The following is a 22537-nucleotide window of genomic DNA, read 5'->3' as shown; positions in this document are numbered from 1 at the left end:
ATGCCCTTTAATTCTATCCTGCGCTTCCCTAGGTTTAGTAGCTTAGGAGAGCATTTGCGCCCACTTGCTAGCAGAACAGAGTCATCATGCCATCTAGTGGTTGCACAGGTAGTAAGAGATTCTGACCAACTAGAAACTGGTCTGACAGCATTAGAGCTAAATACAGTGAAATTTTCAGGGTGTGCATAATGTTGCAATCTCCCGAAACCTTTCCCACTTTAAAGCATGATTTTAAAGTGTGATTAAAGTATGTTTCTTTACTTTATACAAACGATAGAATTTGTTGTATAGCAATTTATTCTTTAAAAAGAGGGATAGTTGACACACTGGAGCACACGATGGGTGTTTCGGACAACAACAGGCTTAAGAAATGGACTGTTAGGAAATTCACAAAGTTCAACCCATGGCACATGCAAAGTGCTGCATCTGAGACGGAATAAAGATACTCAACAACAATTGAATTGGCTGGAGATCAACCCAACACAAAGTAGCTTTGGAGAAAGAAACTGAATGTCTTGGCTTACACAAAAGTGAGTATGGTTCAGTAGTGTCCTTGTGAGAAAGGTGACCAACTTCACCTTGCACCTGTGATAGTGTACTTAAGGAAAATAATTATTCTCCTATATGCAGCATTTGCAAGATCACCTCTGGAGTGATCACTATGTCAAGTTTTGGGCTCCCTGGAACAAGTGAGGCCCTGACATACTGGACTGAGACCAGGGAAAGACCACCAAGAACACAGGACATAGAGGGAGAGAACAGGATGTCCTGTTTCTGTCTACAAGGATCTAACAGAAAGATAGAGAACAGCTGGCACAAATTAGAAAATGGGAAATTTACATTACATATTAGGAGGAAAAAAAATTCACCATATGCATAGTCAAATGCTGGAACATGTGCCAGAGAGGCTGTGGAATCTCCATCCTTGGTGTTTGGGTCTCAGCAGTATATATCCTAAGCAGGGGCTGGACCTTATGAGTTCCAACCTGAATAACCTGAATTATTCTACAGTGCTACAGTGTGGAGAAAAATCTGTAAATACACAACTTGCAGATTTTAAAACTTCTGAGAAACATACAAAGCTCTCACAGACAAGATAACAGTCCGTAACCTACTTCTGGACATCAGATAATGCTGAAAAACCTGTGGCATTTAACTTAACCTCTGCTAAGAATTAATATAGCTGGTATACAGAGATAACAAGTAGCTGAAAAAGGACTATTACCAGCTAGAAACAAACAGGCTTAGGCTGTGGTTACAGGAGTTGCATATGTTGCTCTTTTTGACAGTTTCACGGTTTAGGTTTTCAGTTAGCACTGCTGTGAAACGTATGTTGGATGGAAAGGAGGATGTGAAAAACTGTGAGAATTAACTGGTCTTCCCTAGTTGATAGGTCCAGTGGTCAGAGCTTCATACAAAAATCTGTTTTCCAATCTTAGTGCAAACTTTCACTTTCATCATGGCATTTTCACAATGAAAATTTCAGCAGCAGTTATTTTTGGTCGAGTTACTTTTCTATTATGAGGATAGGACTTCTCCATTAAAACTGTATCAATCTGAGGACTAAAAAGTGTAAACTTTATCCTCCTTTCACATATATTCACATATCACAGAGCTAGCTATGGCAATAGCTGAAAGGACCAATTGAACACAGCACTTTCTACAATGCAGATGAAAGTTCAGAAACTTGACAGTATTTCAAAGGGATATGAAAGCAGATAAATTCGAGAACAGCTCATGGAAAATATTGTTGTAAGAGTGTGAGTAATAAAAAAAGATGTTTCCAAACTGCCACTATCAAGACTTAGCCTGTCAAAGTAAAAAGCTGATGAAATTTTACTTTACCATTTTATTTAGAAGTATAGTGAATCATTGCACAGTACATGTTGACTAAACCATTCACGTGACTAAGCAGTGGCAGGCATGCATTTACTCAGGAACAGTACTTAAATAGGAAATACAGCTGTGAAAAATACCTGATGGAAGTATATCAACATCTGGCTAAAAAGCAGGGTCACCTACAGGCATGAGCACTTATTTGCAAGTGAATAAAACACTCCTTTTGCAGTAATGGAGCTACAAAATGTTTAATGTCTTGAAAGCTTGCATTACTCTTCCCCCACAGGGGATACTAGCACAGAAAAAGTACCACTGAAATTTCCTGCAGATAGTATTTTGTAGTGTTTTGGAGGGTTGTTTGTTTCTTTTATTTTATTATTGTTGTTGTTATTATTACTATTATTATTTTCTTTAGCAGCCTTTCAGGATATGGTTTTTGTCTTTGCACATCCTCAAAACAGCCAGTGAGGAGGGGTGAGGGGGATGGGGAAGCTGTAGCAGAGGTAAAAGGTGCTATATTTAGCTTAATATATAGGTTCTTAAACCTCCATCCTACCTCCATCACACCTGTAAAAGAGCCCTGCTGTGGGCACTCAGCAGAAAAAGCGGAGGAAGAGGCTTTTCGACCGAAGATAACCGAAAGCATCACCCACCCTACGCCTTTGCTTTCGCCGGAAGGCTGTGGGAGGGAGACCCCGCCGTCTCCTAAAGGTGTTGATCCTTCCTCCCGTTGCTGGCGAGGTGCGCTCCTGGGAGCAACCCACGACGGGCTGACACACCGGCACCCTCGGTAAGGTTGGTACGACATTAACCTGCCTTCTTCTGCTGGCCCCGCACCCCGGCGGAGGAAGGGTCGGCGCAGCGCGGAGCTGCAGCTGAGCGGCCGGGGAGGAAGGAGGTAAGGCAGAAGGCTGCGGGGGAGGCGGGGGGAGGCACGGGCTGCTGCGTCTTCCCTGTCTCGGAGGAGCCGGGCGCATACCTCTGCTCAGGGCATCTCTGCGGGTGTCTCTGCGTGTTTCTGTTCCTCTCCCTTCCCAGCAAGACCCATGCCTCCGGCCCCCTCAGTCAGGGTCCTCGGGAACAGCTGCTCGTCCCCAAGCCTGCCTGTCCTCAACCCTGCATGTCCCTAACCCTGCCTTGTCTTCAACCTTGTCCTCAACCTTGTCCGTCCCCAGCCCTGCCTGTCCCCAACTCTAGCTGTCCTCAAGCCTGCCTATTCCAAACCCTGCCTGTCCCCAGCCTTGCATGTCCCCAACCCTGCCTGTCCTCAACCCTGCATGTCCTCACCCTTGCTTGTCCTCAACCCTGCCTGTCCCCAACCTTACATGCTCCCAACCCTGCCTGTCTTCAACACTGCTTGTCTCTTAACCTTGCCCATCCTTGACCACCCTCTCAATCCTCAACCCTGCCTGTCATCAACCTTGCCTGTTTTGCAACCCTGTCCCTCTCTCAACATTGCCTGTCCCTCAACCCTGCTTGTCCCCAACCTTGCCTGTCCCCAGCCTTGCCTTCTCTGCTTTGCTTCCCCTGCCTGTGGTGCTGTGATGCCACATTGCCCAGGCACCTCTTTCCGACTTTCTCCCATGATACACGTCTTCCTTATCACAGAAATGTCATAAATAATTTAGCTCTGAAAAAGGCTTATTTCAGAGCACAGCCCCTCACTGGCACTGCAAACTTACCCTCCCTGAGCTGCCCTCAGCCCTGTCCCTGACATCTAGGTGGCTTTTAAGCTTGATGGGCTTCTGAAGCGCTATTGTAATTGTAGCAGCAAAAGATGATGTCTAAAACATTTGTATATCAGCCCTCAAATACTTCATTTAGAAAAGTTAATATTTGTAATTTGCAATTACCTTTCTGCTAATATTAGCAAAACTTCATTTCTCACAACTACCTTTTCTGTTTTCCTCCCAGCAGTCAACAGTTCACAAAGTGAGAAATTCCACTCTTTCTTTTTCAGGAGGCTTTTCAGACTGAGCTGTCTATGTATTGACTCATTTATTGAGAGAGAGTGTTCTCTGTTTTAGTAATGAATGAGGTTCAGAAGAGTTATAAGTATACGTTGAAAGTCTTTGGAGTTTGAAAGACCACCTCTTCATCTGCTTTCCACCTGGCAAGACTTGCATAGTAAGTAAATGACTTCATTTATGCTGTTTGGAATGAAGATAGATTTTAATTTTACCAATAAATTGCAGTAATTTCTAGATCCTTTTGTGTTCTTCATGAATCCTATGCAATTTATGGCACTGTGTGGTGATATTTTAAAACAAATTAAATTCCACAAGAAGGCATTCTTAAAGAGGTAAGATTTATGCTTTCCTCCCTTGACCCCAAAATATTTGCTCAAACAGTCTGATGTTCAGAAGAAACTATTTTTTTAAAAAAGGAAGTGGCAAACCTCTGGGGCCAAAGTCAGGTTTACAAAAGTGTTGCTCAAAATGAGCTGTTCGACCAAAACTGAGGATCACTTGAAGGTACCAGCCCCCTTTCATTCTAGGAAAATAAGAAAAAATTATAACAATGTTTAAATACACACAATTATGTAGTCCATGAGGTATCATTAATGCACTTTACAGAACTTACACTTTTGGTTTGTTTGAAGATTTTGTTGGCTTCACACTGGCACAATGATTATTAAGAACCATTTTTTTGTTGTTAAAATTCCATCAGTGGTTTAAGCATATTTGAAATTTTTTAAAAGCATACTTAAAACTATTCTTGCTTTGGATCATACAGACAACTGGGGTTTTTAGTACCTTTTTTCACTGAAACTCATTCCCCACTGTTGTCTCAGCATTTTTCCCATTGTGTATTTCTGTATTTCTTCACCAGGCAGAGAATCTTTGCCTTTACTTTAAAATAACTCTCAATTGCTTTCTGAAAACTAATAATCTTATTTGGTTCCTTGAAGAATCTCTTTACATTAGCTGACTTTCACCAAAAGCATATATCTTCCTCTCTCCTCACACCCCCACCCCCCTTTTTTTCCCTCCTAGTGTTTCATTGAAGAGTACTGCAAACCATATGGCTCAAATGTAAATACTGTTAGCCTAGGGTAGAGCAATTTCAGGCAAATTGATCAGGTTCAACAGCAATGTGAGCGTAAGATTAAGCACCTGTGCTTTGCTCCTTAATAGCAGCCACTAATCTGATGGCTGGTTATTACTAAGTAGGTTGCATTTACTGTGTTCTTTTATCCCTGTTAAAAGAATGGAGGGCTCTGCTCTGCATTTAGCAAAACTTCAAGTGTGCTGATGTGGTGTGCCAACAAAGAATGGGACTTAGAATTAAAAATCTGGTAATAAATGATATTATCTTTAGGTAGTGGATCATAGTTTCATGGTCAGCTGTATTTCTTCTGAATGTGATGGGGTGAAAAATGAAAAGCAGTTTCAAGAAATGAAAACAGAGAGAGGCCCTAATTTCCTTTTAAAGTGTAGCATTTTGAACCTCCTTGTGTAGAAGGGAACTGAAAGCAGATCTGATGGGTGTTCTCCATGACCCTTTAAAGTTGTTTGTTGCAGTATTCTGCATCCAACTTCTTCTAGCTGCTTTCTAAATCTGGATCTGTCTACCAGTCATTTTGAAAAAAGGGATGTGAAACACTTCTTTCATCTCCTTACAGTGATTTATGGGATGATGGCGTACTTGTAAAGAACTGGCAAGAATGGTAAGAGGGAGAGAACAGCAACACAGCTTGATGTCATTCTGGAATATTGCTGGAAATGCAGTAACCTCTGTTATCCATCTGCTTTAGACCACAGGAAGTTTCTGAGTGAATCTCAGGGCACTGTCTTAGAACAGTAAGTATTTCTCAAATTACAAGAGGTTTAGGTAGTAAAACCAAAGAAACTGATGGCTAATGAGATTTCTTTTGGCAGTTCTCTGTGAAATACATCTTGTGTGTGTCTTGTATGTCCATGCATGTCTGGGTCAGTGACTAAGCAAGGTTGTCTGTCTTGGATGCAGAGGTTGAACTGAGCTTATCAATGTGTTCATTTTGTAAGCAAAACTGAGGCAGAGTCTTTGAACTGGCTCTGCCTTGGGTTGTGAGCTAATCTGCTGTTCTGAGAAATCTCAGAGCAGATACTCCATGCTGGTATTATTTAGTAGTGTTTTCCATTTGCCTTTAAAAGCACAGTTCACTACATAAGAAGCAACAGAATATGAGCTTCTTCATCTCCTACCCCTCAGTGTAAATGTTAGCTTTTTAAGCTGGCACTTCTTGATTCCATAGACAAAATTGTGAGGCAAAATTTTAGATCCCATTGTTTTCCAACAATTTCAGAATTAGCCATCAAGATGTCTGATCAATCAACATTTTATTGTTCTCACTGAAAGCAAGGAAAGTTTCTACTAGCTGTTTCTACACAGTCCAGTATTGCAAAGTTTATACTCGGTGACGAAAAAAGCATTGTCCTATCCTGTAGGTGTCTTCTGGCTTGGGATCTAAATTTGAGTGCTTCTGCAAGATTGTCAGTTTGATCAGAAATGTGAAATACATCTAGTGAACAAGAAAATGGAGGAAGAAAACCCTGCAGTGCTTCTGAATTTAAAATAAAGTTGCCACGAAAAATCTAGATACATTGGGGGTTGGAACTAGATGATCTTAAGGTCATTTCCAACCCTAACTATTCTGATTCTATAATTCTGTGATTACCTGATGTATGAAAATATCTCTTGTGATAAAAATGTGTAACTTTGGAAGTGTGCATTTGGAAAGGCCTCTTCAGTACCAGGCAATAGTTATACTGCTCAGATGCCCAAAGGATTCTCTTTCACTGTACTTGTGATAAATTGTGAATCTGTTTTCCTTAGTCTTTCAGAACAAACAAGAACAATTCAGTTTCATTTTTCTGGAGAAGAAGTGAGAAATAAGAAAATGATTCTGATTTTTTTTTTAATGCTTATTTTTGAATCTGCCACTGGTAAGTATCAATCTTCATTTCAATAGTAGAACCTTTAGAATAGTTGATGAATATGTGGCATCTTCTTGACAGTTGCTTAGAGTGAGGTAAACATTACATTTTGCAGTGAAGAACAAAACCTTAAAGATTTCGGCAATTTCAGCCAAGCTGCAGAATTGGGAAATTTGGTCCAAAAACCCCAAAATTATGAAATTAAAAGAGCAGAAAATCTACCTGGAGACACCTGATGATGTTGTGTGGGAGCATGGCTTTGTGAAAAGCCACAGCAAGGAAGAGAATGAGTCTTTTTGTGCCATTCAGAAGTGTGGTCGCAATAGTGGCTAAACAATAATCTCTCAGAACCTCAGGACAAACAGAGACAGAAGGCTTATGTTATTTTGACTGTTGTTTTAGACTATAGTCCCTTTTCTGTATTTTTATGACTTCCTTATGCCAAGATACATTTGGGAAATTTGTTTGGAAAAGTAGACTTTGAGACTAAATTTTACACACATAATCTCATTCCAAAGCAACTTCCCCAAATATATCTGAAGCTTTAAAGAAATCTAGCTATATAATGATTTAGCTTTAATTAAGAACATAAAAACCTGCAAATGTCAATTAAAAGAATCTCTGCTTTTGTGGCAGTTGACCAGTTCTGAGTATTATCTGTAACTGTCAAGCCAAACCATATGTGAAGAATTTCTCCTTTCCCTTCCATTTGTGGCAGCTGCTGGTCTGTAGAGTGAGTCCAGATTCTGCTGGTTGTGCCCATTTGATTCTGAAACTGTTAGATCCATGTGAAAGAAACTTAGTGAAATATCTTTTTTTACCCTCCCTCTCCTTCTGGTTTTGCTTGTGTGACATAGAATGAAGAAGACTTGGAAAACTGAGTTTTCCAGTAAGAACTACTGAAATAAATAAATGCTGCAAAACCACTCTGCTGAAAGGAAGTCGCTTTATAAGTCCAGCAGTAACACAGGTGACTTTGAAGTCAGGCTAATGTAATTTTATGAGAGAAGTGCTTGGCTTTCTAATGTATTTTTCTTCCCCTCTCTCTCTAAAGGGAAGCTGTGTCCCCTTCGTGCTTCCATTGATGTGCTAGAAGGAGAATATTTTTTCCTTTGTTATCTTGAGTCAATGCGAGAACACTTTCAGGAAGGAGCATACACAATAAACTGGTACAAAGATAATGCTGGAAAGCAGGAACTGATAAAGGAATCACACAGAATTGTTTCCCAAATGAATTTTCTGGAGTTTTGGCCAGTTGAACTTGGTGACTCTGGGAATTACTCTGTCATTCACAGGTAGGTGCACAAGCCAGTGGCTGAATAGCTTGCCTTTGTGCTTGTCTATGAAGAAGATGATTTGTTTGTCTTGCTTTGTATTGTTATTGGCATCCATACAAAGGAGGTACATTACCTGTACAATCACCATTCAGGCAGACCTATAATATTTACAAATAGCTGTAGGCAGTTGTAGCCTTTTAAAGGTTCTGTAAACCTTTTGATAAGGCAGGTAGCATTTCTGCTGGGTTGTGATTAATTACCCAAGCAAAATGAGTGATAGGCAACTCTTCTGTCCAATGCCAAGTAAAAGGAAACGTTTCCTTGTCTTCTCCACCAGATTTGTGCTTCCTTATTCTGCTGAGTGGATCTCATGCTATGAGGCCTGCCAAGTGATTTAATTGTATAGTAAAGTAATAAACAAAGAGTGGCATAGCTGAACTCTGGTTTCTGTGCAAACCTCTTCATACTTGGAGACATTCAAAGAACAGCTGAAATAAATGGATTTGGTATCTTACTGCTGTAGAACATAGTGAGTCAAAAGAGAAATAAGGGTGGGCCTCAAGTATTTGGTGGTTAGCTTCATTAGAACACCATGAAAAACTAAAGGACTAAATTAAAGTTCTTATACTTATGCATTGAGTTCTTATACCCAACTTGCACCAAAACTGTAATTGAAGCAATAATTAATTAATTTAAGCAGGTTGTTTTGGACGTAATGACTTGTGCTGTTCTTCAGGTGACATTGCCAAGGTTCTTGAGTGGTTTGTAAATTACGGGACTGCCGATACTGAAAAATGTTCTCCACATTTCTGCAGTAACATCACAGACACAAGTTTGATAGTTCACAGTTTTGAGCTAGACTTCAGTACTTAACTTCCAAGTTAACTTGGAAGCTGAAAACTTCATGTTTTATTTTTCTATGTGTCATTATTATTATAATCTTACTTCTTAATAAAAATATGTATTTTGACCACTCTGAAACAACTTCTTTTTTTTCTCCAAAATATTTTTTTCCGTTAGGGCCATACAGATACTAATTTTTCTATTAGGATCAGAATGAAGGCACATGCCAGAATCTTGCAAATGTCGTACATGGACTTTTCACAAGTCTCACTTCTGGAGCAATAGGTATAAGGGATTTTTTCTTTTTCATGGAATTGGAATGGTATTTCTGGCTTAGTTTATATGATGGTTCTCACTATTGGCAAGCATATTAACACACCTACTTTTCAACAAACATTAAGATTATTTGCAGAACCGTATTTCTGCAGAGAGAGAGGACTTTTAGTAGTCTCCACTGATAAGGAAAAAGTGTGGGCTACTGTGGACTACTGCATTGGTTTATGATGACAATTAGAATGCTATTAATTTCATTTCATAGCATTTATAATAGGTTAAAGTTTTGGTTTTGAAGGTGGACAGCTTTTTATTTTCAAATATTTAATTTAGAGGTAATTGTAAGCAATAGGGGAAATGATTTTTAGAGTGCTTGTAACTGTTCAGGCAGTTTTAGTGAACAAAGTGACATACTGCAGATTTTGAGAAAAATAAGACAACACATGTTGACAGATTTTGCAAATTGATTAAATCTCTGGATTTTATTTTTCCTTATATGATATAATTGACAATATTCAAGAAGTGAGAGATGAAAATTGTATAACAATGTTTTTATAGTGTGTTATACACTTATTTTTGACTTAAAGTATCAGATGTTTTACAGTTAAAGCAGAAGTCTACTGCTAAGGCACAGCTCAGATAGCTAAAGTGTATGTATGTCTGTGTTGGTGTGTTCACATGTTTGTTAGTATAGTAGACAGGATATAAATTCAGAAATGAATAGGAATCGCTTGTAAGCCTGAGCATGTGTGCATCTTCAGCAATGTTTCTTTGAAAGTAAAGGATTTCATATGCACTGTGGTAAGCATTAAAACTGTGTCACACATCTTTGGCAGGATTTCTGTTTTCTATGTTGTTTCATAGCTTATACCCTGTGGTTATCAAGAAAATAAAAGCAACCCAGAACAGAATACAAAAAAGCAGGTCATCTGGTTACTCTGAGTTGGTGACCTTGAAACTGATGGAACTTAACAGGTTTTTGAAAAACGCAAAGGTACAGATATCCACAATAAACACATTTTAAGATCCTAATACTTCTCACATTTTCACTGCGTTTAGAACAGTTGAGAGCAGTGGGAATGCACATATTTAGAGTTAATATCTTAGTTAGGAAAGCAGGATGACAGTTTCTTTCAGTAGGTTGAAATATTGTTACAGTGAAATAGTTAAGGGATGGCTCTAGAGCTGGCTATGTATCCGGTAAATTTGGTCTGTATTCTGTAAGGGCTTTCACTTCCCCGTATCCTCTCCTGAGTGAAGCCAGTTTTTGTTGTTCCTTGGTGGGGTTGGTGGAGGGAGTTGGAAGGTTGTTAAACTAGAAATGGTTTTGTTCCCCACAGATTATCACTAAAATATCTCAGCCGGTGAAAACTAGGCTATAAATGCAATGGCTTAAATACTAGCATATTAAACAACACAACTTTGTATTTTGGGGGGATTGAAAGCCATTTATATGGTAGACAACTAGAAATTATGTAAGGCCAAATTAAATTAATCTTAGTTTGCTTAGATACAGTTTTGTCACTCTCCAGGGAGCTGCTCCTTGTTTTGGCACATCAGGTAGAGTATCTTGACCCACTTTGGGTGAAATCCTCATATTTATTGAAGTGATTTCACAAAATATGATCACAGAAGAAAGCATCTGGAGTGACAGTGCTGAGGAGAACACATGGCTTTATTGATCCTTTTCTTCTACCTGCTGAATCTAGATAGTAAAATTGTATGTATTTTGTGGCTAGATCTGTAATTGCCTCTCCAGCAGTATTCAGATACTAGTATGATGCCTAAAGAAACACACAGACTCAGTGGAATTAATTGGAGCTAACTTTTAGGTCTACACCTAGACCTATCGTAGGTACCTGTTATCATGAGGGAGAGAGTGTCCTTTCTGGGGCACAGATTATCTTGTCCTAAACCAAACATATAAAATAGGTCATGTAAACTGCACTCTAAAAGGGTGGCTATTGTTCCACTGCTGAGTATGATTACTAGCTCTAATTTAAATGTGTAAACATGATGTTGAAGAATTGGTGAGAAGGACTTCAACTCCACCCCCCCCAATACCCATGCAAGAGCAGCACTGATGAAAAAATTTTGATAAGGTTTTTCCTGTTTATGACACCTCAGTTAACTGATTGAGAAAACAAACCACTATGTTTTGATTTATACTGTCAATTGCAATTATGAGTAATGAATATCTCAAGTGAGTAATGAGAACTTGGGTAGGCTGAAAAAAAGCTACAGTGTGAAGACAGTGTGAAGTAAGTATGCCTGACTGGGGAGCTTAAAAAGGAGGAAAACAAAAACAATCCCAAACTGGGTCTAAATTCATCATATAAATGATGTCCTAACAGTTCTTCTGAATTTTTAACAGTAAAAGACATGTATTTAAACTGATACACTTGTCAGGCTTGCTTCTCCATTTCAACTGCTCTGTTCCCTTAACGCTTCTCATCCTTCTTTACTAGTTTCAGTTCTCCTGGGAATGATTCCTTTTTCTTTTCTTGGAGACAGAAAGATTCAAGCAAATTTATGAAGTGATGACTTACACTGGAGGGAAGTGCTCTGTGCTGCTTTTGCTTTGTCAGAACTTGTTCAGTAAAAAATGGGAGCTTTATGCATGAACTGTGAAATCTGACTCATAAACTTACACCAGCATATGACTTTCTCTTAAGTCCTAACTTTGCAAAAGTTATGCCAGCTTTGCCAAACTTAAGCTGGAAGTCCTCCAGCTTCTTTTTGCTTGGTAGTCACGTATTTGGACATATCCAGTAATGGAATAACTCACAGCTATGTTCTGATTCTTTAGAGGAATATGTGGATAGAACACTGTAGATATCTGAGTGACAATGCTCAGCTCCTAGATATTCAAAAGAGGCATTTTTTTGAGCATATTCACCTGATCTGCAGATCTCTGATCTGTGCAGACTGAAAGACAATGAGATGAATCCTTTCCAAAATGCCTTGTTTTGCAGGCATGCTTGAATCCATAAATGATTCTGTCATTCATGAAACTTGCATAGTTTAGAAATATTTCCAAAATATTGGTGATTATCTGCACACTATCAAAAGAATGAGTAATGTTGCTTTGTGAACAGTAGCAGAGTTGCCCATCTTGTTACTGTTTTAAACCTTGTCATGACACAGGAGAGTAAGCCTGAAAAATCACAAGCTGATTCAAGGTCCTAAACCTCTTTTATGCTCATTTGTAACTATACATGATGACACAGATTCTTGCATCCTTTTTTCTGGTCGGTATAGCATACATTGTCATATTTCATAGATGTAGCTGTATTGTCAAATGTTTTGTGATAGATGATTTGGTTTAGAAAACCTCCTTTGTTATGGGAAACGCATATTTGGGAGTGGAAAAGTAATAAAGAGGAATCTAAATAATTAGGTCACTGTAGATGTACTTTTTACCTAACAGATGTATTAAAGAATTGATTTGTGTTTTGCTGTGTAATTCACTAAGCTCCTAAAACTGATTTTGCTAACTTTTTTTTCATAGCAATGGAAAACAAAATCTCACAATTCAAAAGTGGACCTTGAATGTACTTGAAAGAAACAAAAGCAGCTGTTTCAACAAAAATCATTTAACTACAGAAATTAAAAATGCTGGAACTGGTCATTCACTGAAATGCAGTGATTTGTCTGTCACTGAAAATAACAGCATAACATGGTACAAGGTAATTACTGCAACTGTCACTCAAATAATTGGCTATAGAAACAAAACCTCTGATTGCAGCAAAAACTAATTGCAAACAAATTTTTAGAAGCATCTGTAAACCTTGGAAAGCTTTAAATTCTCAGATTATTAGGGAAAAATACATTCAGAAATAGGTACAAAAGCAAATTTTTCTCTGCTTTCAGATTTGTTAGAAAAATGTACCTGTAATTAGAAATTTTTAATAAACTCATAGTTTGGAATGGTAAAAGATCTGATGCCCATGGCTGTCTGCTGATTTAGCTAGCAAATGGATTATGCAGCTGGATTATCCAGCTGCTACTATGCTGAAACAGATATTATACTGACACTAAATAAGGTGCCAAGATATTTGTTTTACAGTTGGCATGTACTTGTAAAGTAATTGCAAACTTTTCAATTTTGCTGTTTCTGAACACTTTTTACAAAATATGTAACAGATCCATTTCTGCTCATTTTAGGCATATCACTGAACTTCTCTCTACCAGGTCTTGACAGATCATAGGTGATAGCTGTGCAAGCACCCGTAACTGTTGGGTATTGTGCTCAACCATTGGATGAAACACCCTGCCCCTATACTTTGCCTTATGCAGTGCTCCTCATTCCTCTCTGGTGTCCTGGCTAGAGTAACAGACCCGGTTCACTCCATGTTGAATAAGTTTCAGGAAGAGACTTTGGCTGCTTAAGTACGGGCATATGGTTTCTCTCTACCCTAAGTAAGTTGAGATAGAACAGATGCCTTTTGTATAAGAGAATGAAATATTGCTTGGTTTTCATAGGTATTTCACTTTGCATGTTCTATGAAATAATAAAACCCCCCAAAAAACCCAACCCAAGGAACCAGAGTTTATTCTTTGGGATAGGGAGGTTAACAAGTCTGAGTCCAGCCCTTGACATCCTCTGAGATGTTCACTTTCCCTATTATTGAGATATTTTACTTTAACCTGAAAGATCCTTCTAAGTCTAGACAGCTTTTGGCCACGAGAAGGTGACATCTACAGAGCCAAGGAATCATTCTGAAGAAAATAGATAAGTGCATTTAAATTCCCAATACAACATTTTTATACCCAGACGCTTACTTAGAACTGCAGGGCTCTCAACTTCTAATGGGTTAAATGTTCAAGTGTTGCATTTAAGTCAACATGTCTGAAAATTGGGCCCCCACCTCCTTTGGGTCAGGTAAATGTCATTGAGATAGTAAAAGAGTGATGATGACACGGTTTCAAAAACAATTTTTAACTTCTTTAAGGTTTTGAATGTATGTTTGCTACAGAATAATATTTTCTGTCTTTATTGGTGCAGGACTGTAAGAACTATGAAAATGCAACAGAGCAGGAACTGGATTTTGAAACCTTAACAGTACAGCACTCAGGGATATACACCTGTAAAATTTTAATCAGCCATGAAGGAAAGATATACCACAGCACAAATACAATTAAGCTGGTAGTAGAAGAAGGTAAAAAAGTTTTATAAAATTTGGAAGTATGCTTTTTGGTTCTTTCTACTATGGAGATTTTTAATTACATTTCTTATTTGATAAATACGTACCTCGGTGATCAAATCTGGTTTGAAATATTCACAATAATTTCAAAAATTTCAAAAATAAAAAGAAGTTTGCGTGACATTACCAATTGGAAAATTTATTTAGTATGTTTTCCCTGCATTGTTTTATTTTTAATTTCAAAATTAGCTGCTGTAAGTCAGTCATACAAACTTACTAAGAGTTTTGGGGAAGAGCATTTCAAACACTGTAAGTTGCGCACTGTATAAAATATATGCATTTGAGAAAAATTCAGCAGGACATACTGTGTTTTAAACTACTCAATTATGCCAGAGTCCAGATAGTATTCTTTGAATTAAATGGAATGTATGCAATTAGTTTTAGAAATACGTAATTTTCACTGTGATAGAATGTAAATAAGCTATTACTTCAATGCAATACTTTGTATTTTAGATGCACCAGAGACTGTAACTTTGGAGATAGTTGGACGCCATGAAGAAATTGAAACAGAAATAGGTATGAAATCAGTACAAGAATCTTTGTGATAGCTACTGCACATATATGCTTTTTTTCTGATCTCCTTATGGTTGATGGCCTGGTTAAGTGTAATAAAATCAAGAACTGTTTGATTCTCCTAGATCTGATCCATCCTTACATCTGGTTATGGTTTTGTTTTGCCAAATGTATTCCATGATTGGTATACAAGTACACTAAATGTGCTCTTTTATAGAGGTAGAAGCTGATGTTGCTGCTATGACCAGCAAGAGAAAGTGGTGGTGATGATAAATAATCTCTCCATAGATTTCTTTTGTAGATAGCTAACCCCACAGAATAATGTGTGAAAGACACACAGTTTGTTCAGTGAATACCAATAATGAGGAATTCCCTTAGTACCTAACTTAGTTGAGGATGTTATTCTGCAGGGAAATGGATAGTGTGAGGGCTGAAAGTCCTGGTAATGTGAACATGAAGATCTGTCACTGCTTCAAAGAATAGATCATATTGTCAAAAGCCAAGACCTTAACCTTGCTTTTGGCTGGGAGTAGGTTAGATAACATGGTCTTCAGTCTTCACACAGTGTTGGAAAGGATCCAGGATTTTATAAGGCTGTAATTAAATTTTAGAACATCTATAAAACATTCTGAAGGGGTTGCAAAGTCCAGAACAGAGCACTGCTCATGGGATACATTGCCTGGAAAGCTGTCATTTTGCTGCACTGCAAATGTGAAAGGTCCTTCTGACTAGATCTTTTCATGTTATGCTTTTTTTAGGTAAAGAAGAGATACTCAATTGCACAGGATTCTTGGGTTATTATATGCCAGAAGATGCCAGCCTCTACTGGTTAATTAATCAAGAGTTTCCAGAAAAATGCACAGGTATCCCCGAGACAGACCCTTCAATATGTGAAGAAGAATGCAAAAAATTACAGTAGGTTTCCTGAGAATACTGCATTTTTGTTTGTATGTGACAATGTCCTGTACTTTGTGGAACTGCGAAGTCAGTAAAACCTCCGTCTGAGATTACTTTAGAACCTTTTCCTCAAAATCTGCCTCTGGGCTAGTTGTAGGCTTCTCTACAGATAGCGTTGCTAACACCATTCCTTGTTGCAGGCTGGGAAACAAGTTCTATGTCACAAGGTTACTACAGATTAAAAAAGTAACAGACGAGGACATGCGTCATAATTTCACCTGCATGTTGCAAGCTGATGAAAGAACACAAATAAAAATAGTGAAACTGAAGAAAGGTACAGTTTAATCTGTGAATAATACTTTCTCAATTACTAACTATGCCAGCCTTCTCAGTCCTGATGGCAGGGTACTGATTTCAGAACATCTTTCCACGTGTCAGTGTGCTTATGAAGGGCCTGGCCCATCTAGTGCTGGACCTAACAACCCCCCGGGTGATTCCTCCTGCTCTGAGACAGGGGCAGCAAGAGTTGCTGCTATGTCTCCTAGAGCAGCTGTGTGAGGGATCCATAGGTCAACTCTGGTGCTGTGGACACAGATGGGGAGGCTGAGCTATGCTCCAGCTGACGGATCCCTGGGTGGCACTTTGTTAGATCCCATCACAGAATGTTCCCTGTCCCTTCCTAATTATTAGATTAGTGGGATCATGGGGGTTAACTAACCAAAGTTTAGTGCAGCCCAAAGTCTGTTATTTGAATCACTTTGCCTATTAAGCAGCTCTAAAATTCCCCCTCCCCCTCCCCTCCCCCTCCTGAAAGGTCAATCTTTTATATTCCTGATAATGCCTGAAATGTTCTGGACCACAGTTTCTCTCTTGTCAGGGATTCTATCCTTCTAGCTATGGAAATCTGACATCTACCATATAGCACTACTTCACATTTATAGTCCAGACAGCCTGGAGATTTGTGGCAAATGGGAATTCTCCTTCCCTTCCATCTCTCTCAGACCTTTCCGAGCTGTACTGGGAGCAAATATGTGAAAATAGACTAGTCAAAAGATGTTGCATTTTATAAACCAAATGAAAGTCTGACTACAGTGAGCATGATTTCACAGTACTTTCACAAAGACTTCACATATTTAAGGGTAAAAAATATCTGTATTTTGAACTTAAAAGACAAAGATAATAGAATAATAATTAAGGGGGGGGGGGGGGGAAGCCTGAAAGAGACTAGAGATAGAAGGGGTAAAAAAAATTATCTATCTTGGTCAAAGGGATTAAAGGGATCATTACAGACTGTTATGGATAGACAGAGACGCGGGTGAAAGGTAGAGAATAACAGGAAATAATAAAGAACCTGAAAAATCTCATCATGAAAGGAGGTGACTACCAATTTGGGATGCTTTACTGTAGTGTCAGTCTTGATCCCACATACAGTTCATTTATGTGTGTGGTGTGCATGTGAACACATGCAAGGTTGTTCATCCAGTTTTTAGAGTAATCCATGTTCTGTAGTTCTCCATCTCAGGACAAATGGCATGCATATGTGCTTGAAGTATTAACAGGAAAGTATTCACACCAACACTGAGATTTTCTGGGGGTGATTTTAAGATGCCGTCAGTACCGAATAGACTAATCTTGTAATCTTGTCATATAGTACCTTTTGTTAAGGCTGTAATTTCCTGGGTATCTGTTTTACAGGGAACACCCAAGATCTGCCTGTGCACATTTTTACAACAGGAATGGTCCTTGCTGTGCTATTTCCATGTGTTGCTGTAGCTTCAGTGTTTGTCTGTGTGATGTTTAGAGTCGACTTAGTTCTGTTTTACAGGAACGTATGCAGAAGAGATGACACTGCTAGAGGTATGAGTTGGCTAATGTTGACATTGGAGTAAGTGTATTGATTAAAAAATAGTTTCTGGTAGGTTCTCTGAAGCAATCATCTGAGGAGCAGACAAAATAAATCCAGGAGTTTTGTGCCTAGAAACAACAAAGAATATGTAAAAGAGAACTTGATGGTCAGGTGCTAAAATAAGTTTGTTATACACCTGGGGCAGTAACAGCAAATAAACACAGTGAAGAAGCTGCTCCTGGAGCAGCTAGTGGAAGGGACGTGGTTAAATGCAGTTCAAATGTGCCCTGTTCTGCCATATTCTTCATCACAAAAGTTGATGAAGGTGGAGAATTATCTATCTGTAAAGAGGATGAGCACTCTAGAGTTGTCAGACAGGCAGATTGGCATGAATTTGTTTTAAATTGGTTAAAATGCTTCCTCGACTGTAGAGGCCACCGCAACGTTTATATGTATAACATCACAGTGTTTGTCACTAAAAGCACTTGGGAGCAGGAGGGCACACTACCAGTAATCTACCAGGCATCGTTGCTGTGACCTTCAGTTAAGGAGCAAGTCTAAGAGTCACCCAGTTCTGTGTATAATTTTTCTGAAATTGGCGTGAAAAAATATTGTTGTATACATATACCTGCTTTTTTTAGCCCTCCTTATTCTCTACATCAGCTTGAATATACTGTGGTGGTTGGGATGTCTGCCAATATTATTTATCTATCTGCTGATGTTAGCTATCACTGTGTATGCTGGCTTACTGGGAGGATCTCTGAGAACCTGCACTATGCCACCCTAGAGGAACTGGTTGTCTGATACTAGGCAATGGATTTCCTACTCCTAGAGCTTTTGCATGTGTAGGGTTTCATGGACTTTAGTTTGTGCTCTGTCTTATGAACTATATGTATTAAAGTATCCAGAAAGGGAAACAAAGAAGTACTGTTTAAGTTGCAAAGCTATGTGCACCACTGTATCAATTCAGATAGTTTTCTATGGCAAAGCTGAATTAGATATCACTCAGTGGGGCAGACCGTTCCTGGATTTCACGTTTGTAAATTACTGCCGAAAGCATGGCCAGACGTTGTATACTCTTATAATTAAAATAATAAATTGATTTATTCTCTTTTGCCAGTACCCATTCTACAGAACTACTTGATAGTTTTGCACAAAGAGTAAAATAAATGTGTCTTCAATATCATTTAAATAGAATTCTTACCAGGTTACAGGCACAGTTTTGCTTCCCTTAATTTTCTTTATCATCACACATGTGACATTAATTAGTTAAACTAATCTGATTTTTTAAAAAAACACCTTAATGTAGGAGGGGTATTTTTTTTCAAATGTTTGCCCAATGCAATTAGAATCTTTTGTATCAAATTTAAATTGATTCATATTTTTTGTCTGTTTGTTTCAAGACTGTTCAGGGTATCTAAGTAGTTTCTAGATGATTTGGTACTGAGACAATTACTTTGAAAACCAGAGTGGTGGGTCAGGTCCATGCTTCTAATGGTTACTAACAAGACAACAATTGGTGATTTCTTTCCAGATGGAAAAGAATACGACGCATTTGTGTCTTACCTGAAAGACTGTGTTTCTCCTACTGAAGAAGAGAGAGAATTTGCTTTGGAGATACTGCCCATGATACTAGAAGAAAATTTTGGGTACAAGTTATGTATATTTGAGAGGGATGTATCCCCTGGAAGAGGTAAGTGCATTGAATATTCTTGTCATTAAATAGGCACATCATTTTCTCACAAAGGTAAAAGTGTGTTAATTAGAAGGAATTCTCTCAAATGTGTTGTGTGTTTTATATTTAATCTAGACTATGTGCATGCAATGTTCACATGCACACATTTTACATGTTTTATAGATATTTTTATGAACTCATGTACCTAGACACTCACATACACACATATCTTTAATTACACAATACCAAGATAAATGGATGAAGAAGCTAACATGGAGAAAGATAAGGTGAGAATATAGATGATGTCAGATGTCTCACAGTAGTAGTGCTCTTGCTCTGCTTTTGCTGAGAGCAGGTGCCTACAAATGAACTCTTATTTAGTGCACAGAGTAGGTGGTGTCTCTGGTACTAGTTATTAGATAACTTGCATGTTTTTACTGTGCCTTCAGTGTGGTGGTTGAAACCGTTTTGTGAATGTAAAGGGTGTCATAACAAAATAGAAATGTGAACATGGAATTCTGTTTCTCTAAATGGCCTATGGATAGACAGCCTTTTGCAGATGCTTGGAAAAAAGATACTAGGGGCTTCAAATTAGTCCAAAGATCTAACTGAGGAATAGGATTTAATCGTTAAAAACACAGAACAATAAGGTCAGCCAGCTTTCTTCAGGCAGCATCTTGTCTCCTTCTACCAATTCCTGACATAGTTTTTTAATCTGAGAGGTACCACAGCTCTCCCAGTAAATGTTTTTTCCAGTTATTCTCTCCCCTTAGGTGCTAAAAAAAAGGCTTTCTGAAGTGTTCAATCTGATTCTTTCAATAGTTTTAACTTACTTCCTTTTCTTTGGTCTGATCCATTATGAATATAGAAAGCAGAGTATTTCCTTCTATTCACAGGACCTTTGGTGTGTTGCAATACTCCTATTAGCCTCTTTCTCCTCTCAATTTTCTCTTCAGGTTACTCGCACAGTTTGCTTTGCCTTTCCCTACAGGGCACATTTTCTACGTCTCTGATCTCTGTAGACTGTGTCCCATGGTGATGAAGCAAGCACAGGAAGTTGTGCCTGAGAATTCAGTTTGGTGCTTGGTTGTTTGAAGGGTATCACTATTTGATTTCATTCATTGCTTGTCATGACAAATGTCATGGATCTGAAACACAATTGTAACTCATTCTGACATCACGTGCTAGTCTTCTCAGCCTTGGATTACTGGCAATAGTTTTCAGTATTCTGTGGTGTAAAGGAAGGAGTAACCTGAGGATTATACTGAATATTTTGAGAGAGGTTGTTGTTGGTGTCTTTCTGTGGAATCACTCCAATGGTATCTATTACAAAAGAGCAAAGAGATGTCTTGTTGGAGGAAAAATACATTCTGCTGTCACCTTGTATCCATCTGACTACCAACAGCTGTCTAGGATAGCTGGAGACTGAATGTGGGTTCTTTTGTCTGCTCCAGAGAACAAGCTTTGGCCACACCTGAGCTCATTTTCATGGACTCTTAATCTATAATGCATATTAATCTTTCCATAGGGACAGAATGCTTACATGTCTTCTCTATAGGAGCATTATAAGGGAAGCATTTTTGGTACATTTTTGACTGTTAATGGATAAGTCAATTCAGTGCCTATCCTTTCAATTTAGTTTAATAATACGTTTATCTTTAATTTGCAGCGGTTGTTGATGATATCCATTCATTCATTGACAAAAGCCGAAGATTAATCATTATACTGAGCCAGAACTACATTTCTGACAGAGCCATATATGAACTTGAAAGTGGACTGCATAAGGCCCTAGTTGAAAGAAAAACTAAGATCATATTAATTGAGTATATGCCAATAAGTGACTACAGTTTCTTGCCAGAATCACTGTCTCTTTTACCATCAAAGAGGGTTGTGAAGTGGAAAAAGGATAAATCTCTTCCTGTGAATTCCAGATTTTGGAAGAACCTTCGGTACCTGATGCCAGCAAAACCTGCTAAGAAAAACATCAAAGGTCACTATAATAATCTTGCCCTAGGCTCACAAGGGGCTCAACCACGGACTGAGGGCTGTGAATTTAATGGAGTTGTATAACAATTCTGGAGGCAGAAGACTGTGCATTTTGCTAACTACTAGAAAACACAAACCGCACACTTGCTTTGGAAAGACAGTGTTCAGAAGAGGTCAAGTCTGGGATCTGAGAAAAATGTAGAAATTGCTACAGTGGCCAAGATGCTAAATGTTATCCCAGAGAGTTTCCTTAACAACCTGCACAAGAAGCAGGAATTCCATTCTGCTTAGGACTTGCCACATGGCACAAAACGCAATGCAGGACATTTTGATTTCACATTTTTCAGTAATGTAGAATGATATGAATTATACTTGCATACATGTTGAGTCCCCTTAATAAACGTATCTCTATTTGACACGTATTATTATTTAGATGCTTTTCATTTTGTATTTTGGATTTTCCTAAGGACCTTGCTTGGGAGCAGATTCAAACGGCTCCTGCCATATAGAGCTTTGCATGCAGGCTTTGGGCAATGTCAAGCAGAAAAAATCAAATGAAAACAGAAAAAAAAGGAGGTTAGAAAGAGTTAGGGCAGATTTGGTCCTACTAGCAGTATTCGCTACAGAGTTGTACGTAGTCTGGAAAAGCTAAATGGGGATGATTTGGAGGAATGGTAAAGACTGTTTCCATCCTTCTGTTTCACTGAGAATACTGTAAATGCTCATTTTGGGAGGGAGAGGAGGAGGGTGAGCTAGAGATAATAGTTTTTTGCTCATGAACACTGATATCTACATTATAACATGAGCTGCCTTTAGCTGAGGGATGTAGGGGATTTACATGAAAATGAGCTCTTCAGTATGTACATACACTCCTAACCCTTTGGAACATTTGTATTTAGTATTATTTTTTAAAACAAACATAGTAATATCATTCAAAAACCATACTAATCCTCCCTTATTATTAGTTGCCTGGCAGAATATACTAATCTGACATAAATTTGATAAAATGGATAAATCTGATAAAATGGAACCATATTTCCTTCTAGTGCCAATGGGGAGAAATCAATAGAGAATCATTTTGGAAGATCTTCTGTCAGTTTGCTAGGAGACCATCAAGGTTCAGCTCATTCTCCTCATTGTCTTGCATTCAACTAAAGCTACTTCTGAGGAGGCATTTCTTTGACACTGATACTTACTTCATGCAGCTGTAGTGGAGGGACTTTGTTACCTTCTCAGTGTACTTGAGAACACAATTGGAGTGC

At 38.4% G+C, this 22537-nt stretch overlaps 1 protein-coding gene across 3 annotated transcripts; it reads left to right on the top strand.

The window, feature by feature from the left end:
- Positions 1–2257: 2257 nt before the first annotated feature.
- On the top strand, positions 2258–21697 carry IL18R1 (interleukin 18 receptor 1). 3 transcript variants are annotated; one of them, XM_062606905.1, is made up of 13 exons: positions 2258–2629; positions 3800–3966; positions 5465–5642; positions 6658–6767; positions 7813–8053; positions 12663–12840; positions 14160–14313; positions 14812–14874; positions 15630–15786; positions 15969–16102; positions 17464–17625; positions 19149–19307; positions 20959–21697. In XM_062606905.1, exons 4-13 carry the CDS (start codon positions 6722–6724, stop codon positions 21357–21359), a joined length of 1695 nt encoding a protein of 564 aa, XP_062462889.1. In that variant the 5' UTR covers positions 2258–2629; positions 3800–3966; positions 5465–5642; positions 6658–6721; the 3' UTR covers positions 21360–21697. The 3 variants fall into 3 exon arrangements, with proteins under 3 accessions (XP_062462889.1, XP_062462888.1, XP_062462890.1); XM_062606904.1 differs by having other exon boundaries at positions 3800–4313; XM_062606906.1 differs by lacking the exon at positions 17464–17625 and having other exon boundaries at positions 3800–4313.
- Positions 21698–22537: the final 840 nt, after the last annotated feature.

Source organism: Pezoporus occidentalis, unplaced genomic scaffold (genome assembly GCF_034315485.1).
Source record: "Pezoporus occidentalis ecotype Australia unplaced genomic scaffold, CSIRO_AGI_Poc_V1 ctg99, whole genome shotgun sequence".
Classification (NCBI taxonomy): domain Eukaryota; kingdom Metazoa; phylum Chordata; class Aves; order Psittaciformes; family Psittacidae; genus Pezoporus; species Pezoporus occidentalis.
The sequence above is the reverse complement of the archived record's forward strand: the minus strand, read 5'-3'. Positions and strand labels throughout refer to the sequence as shown.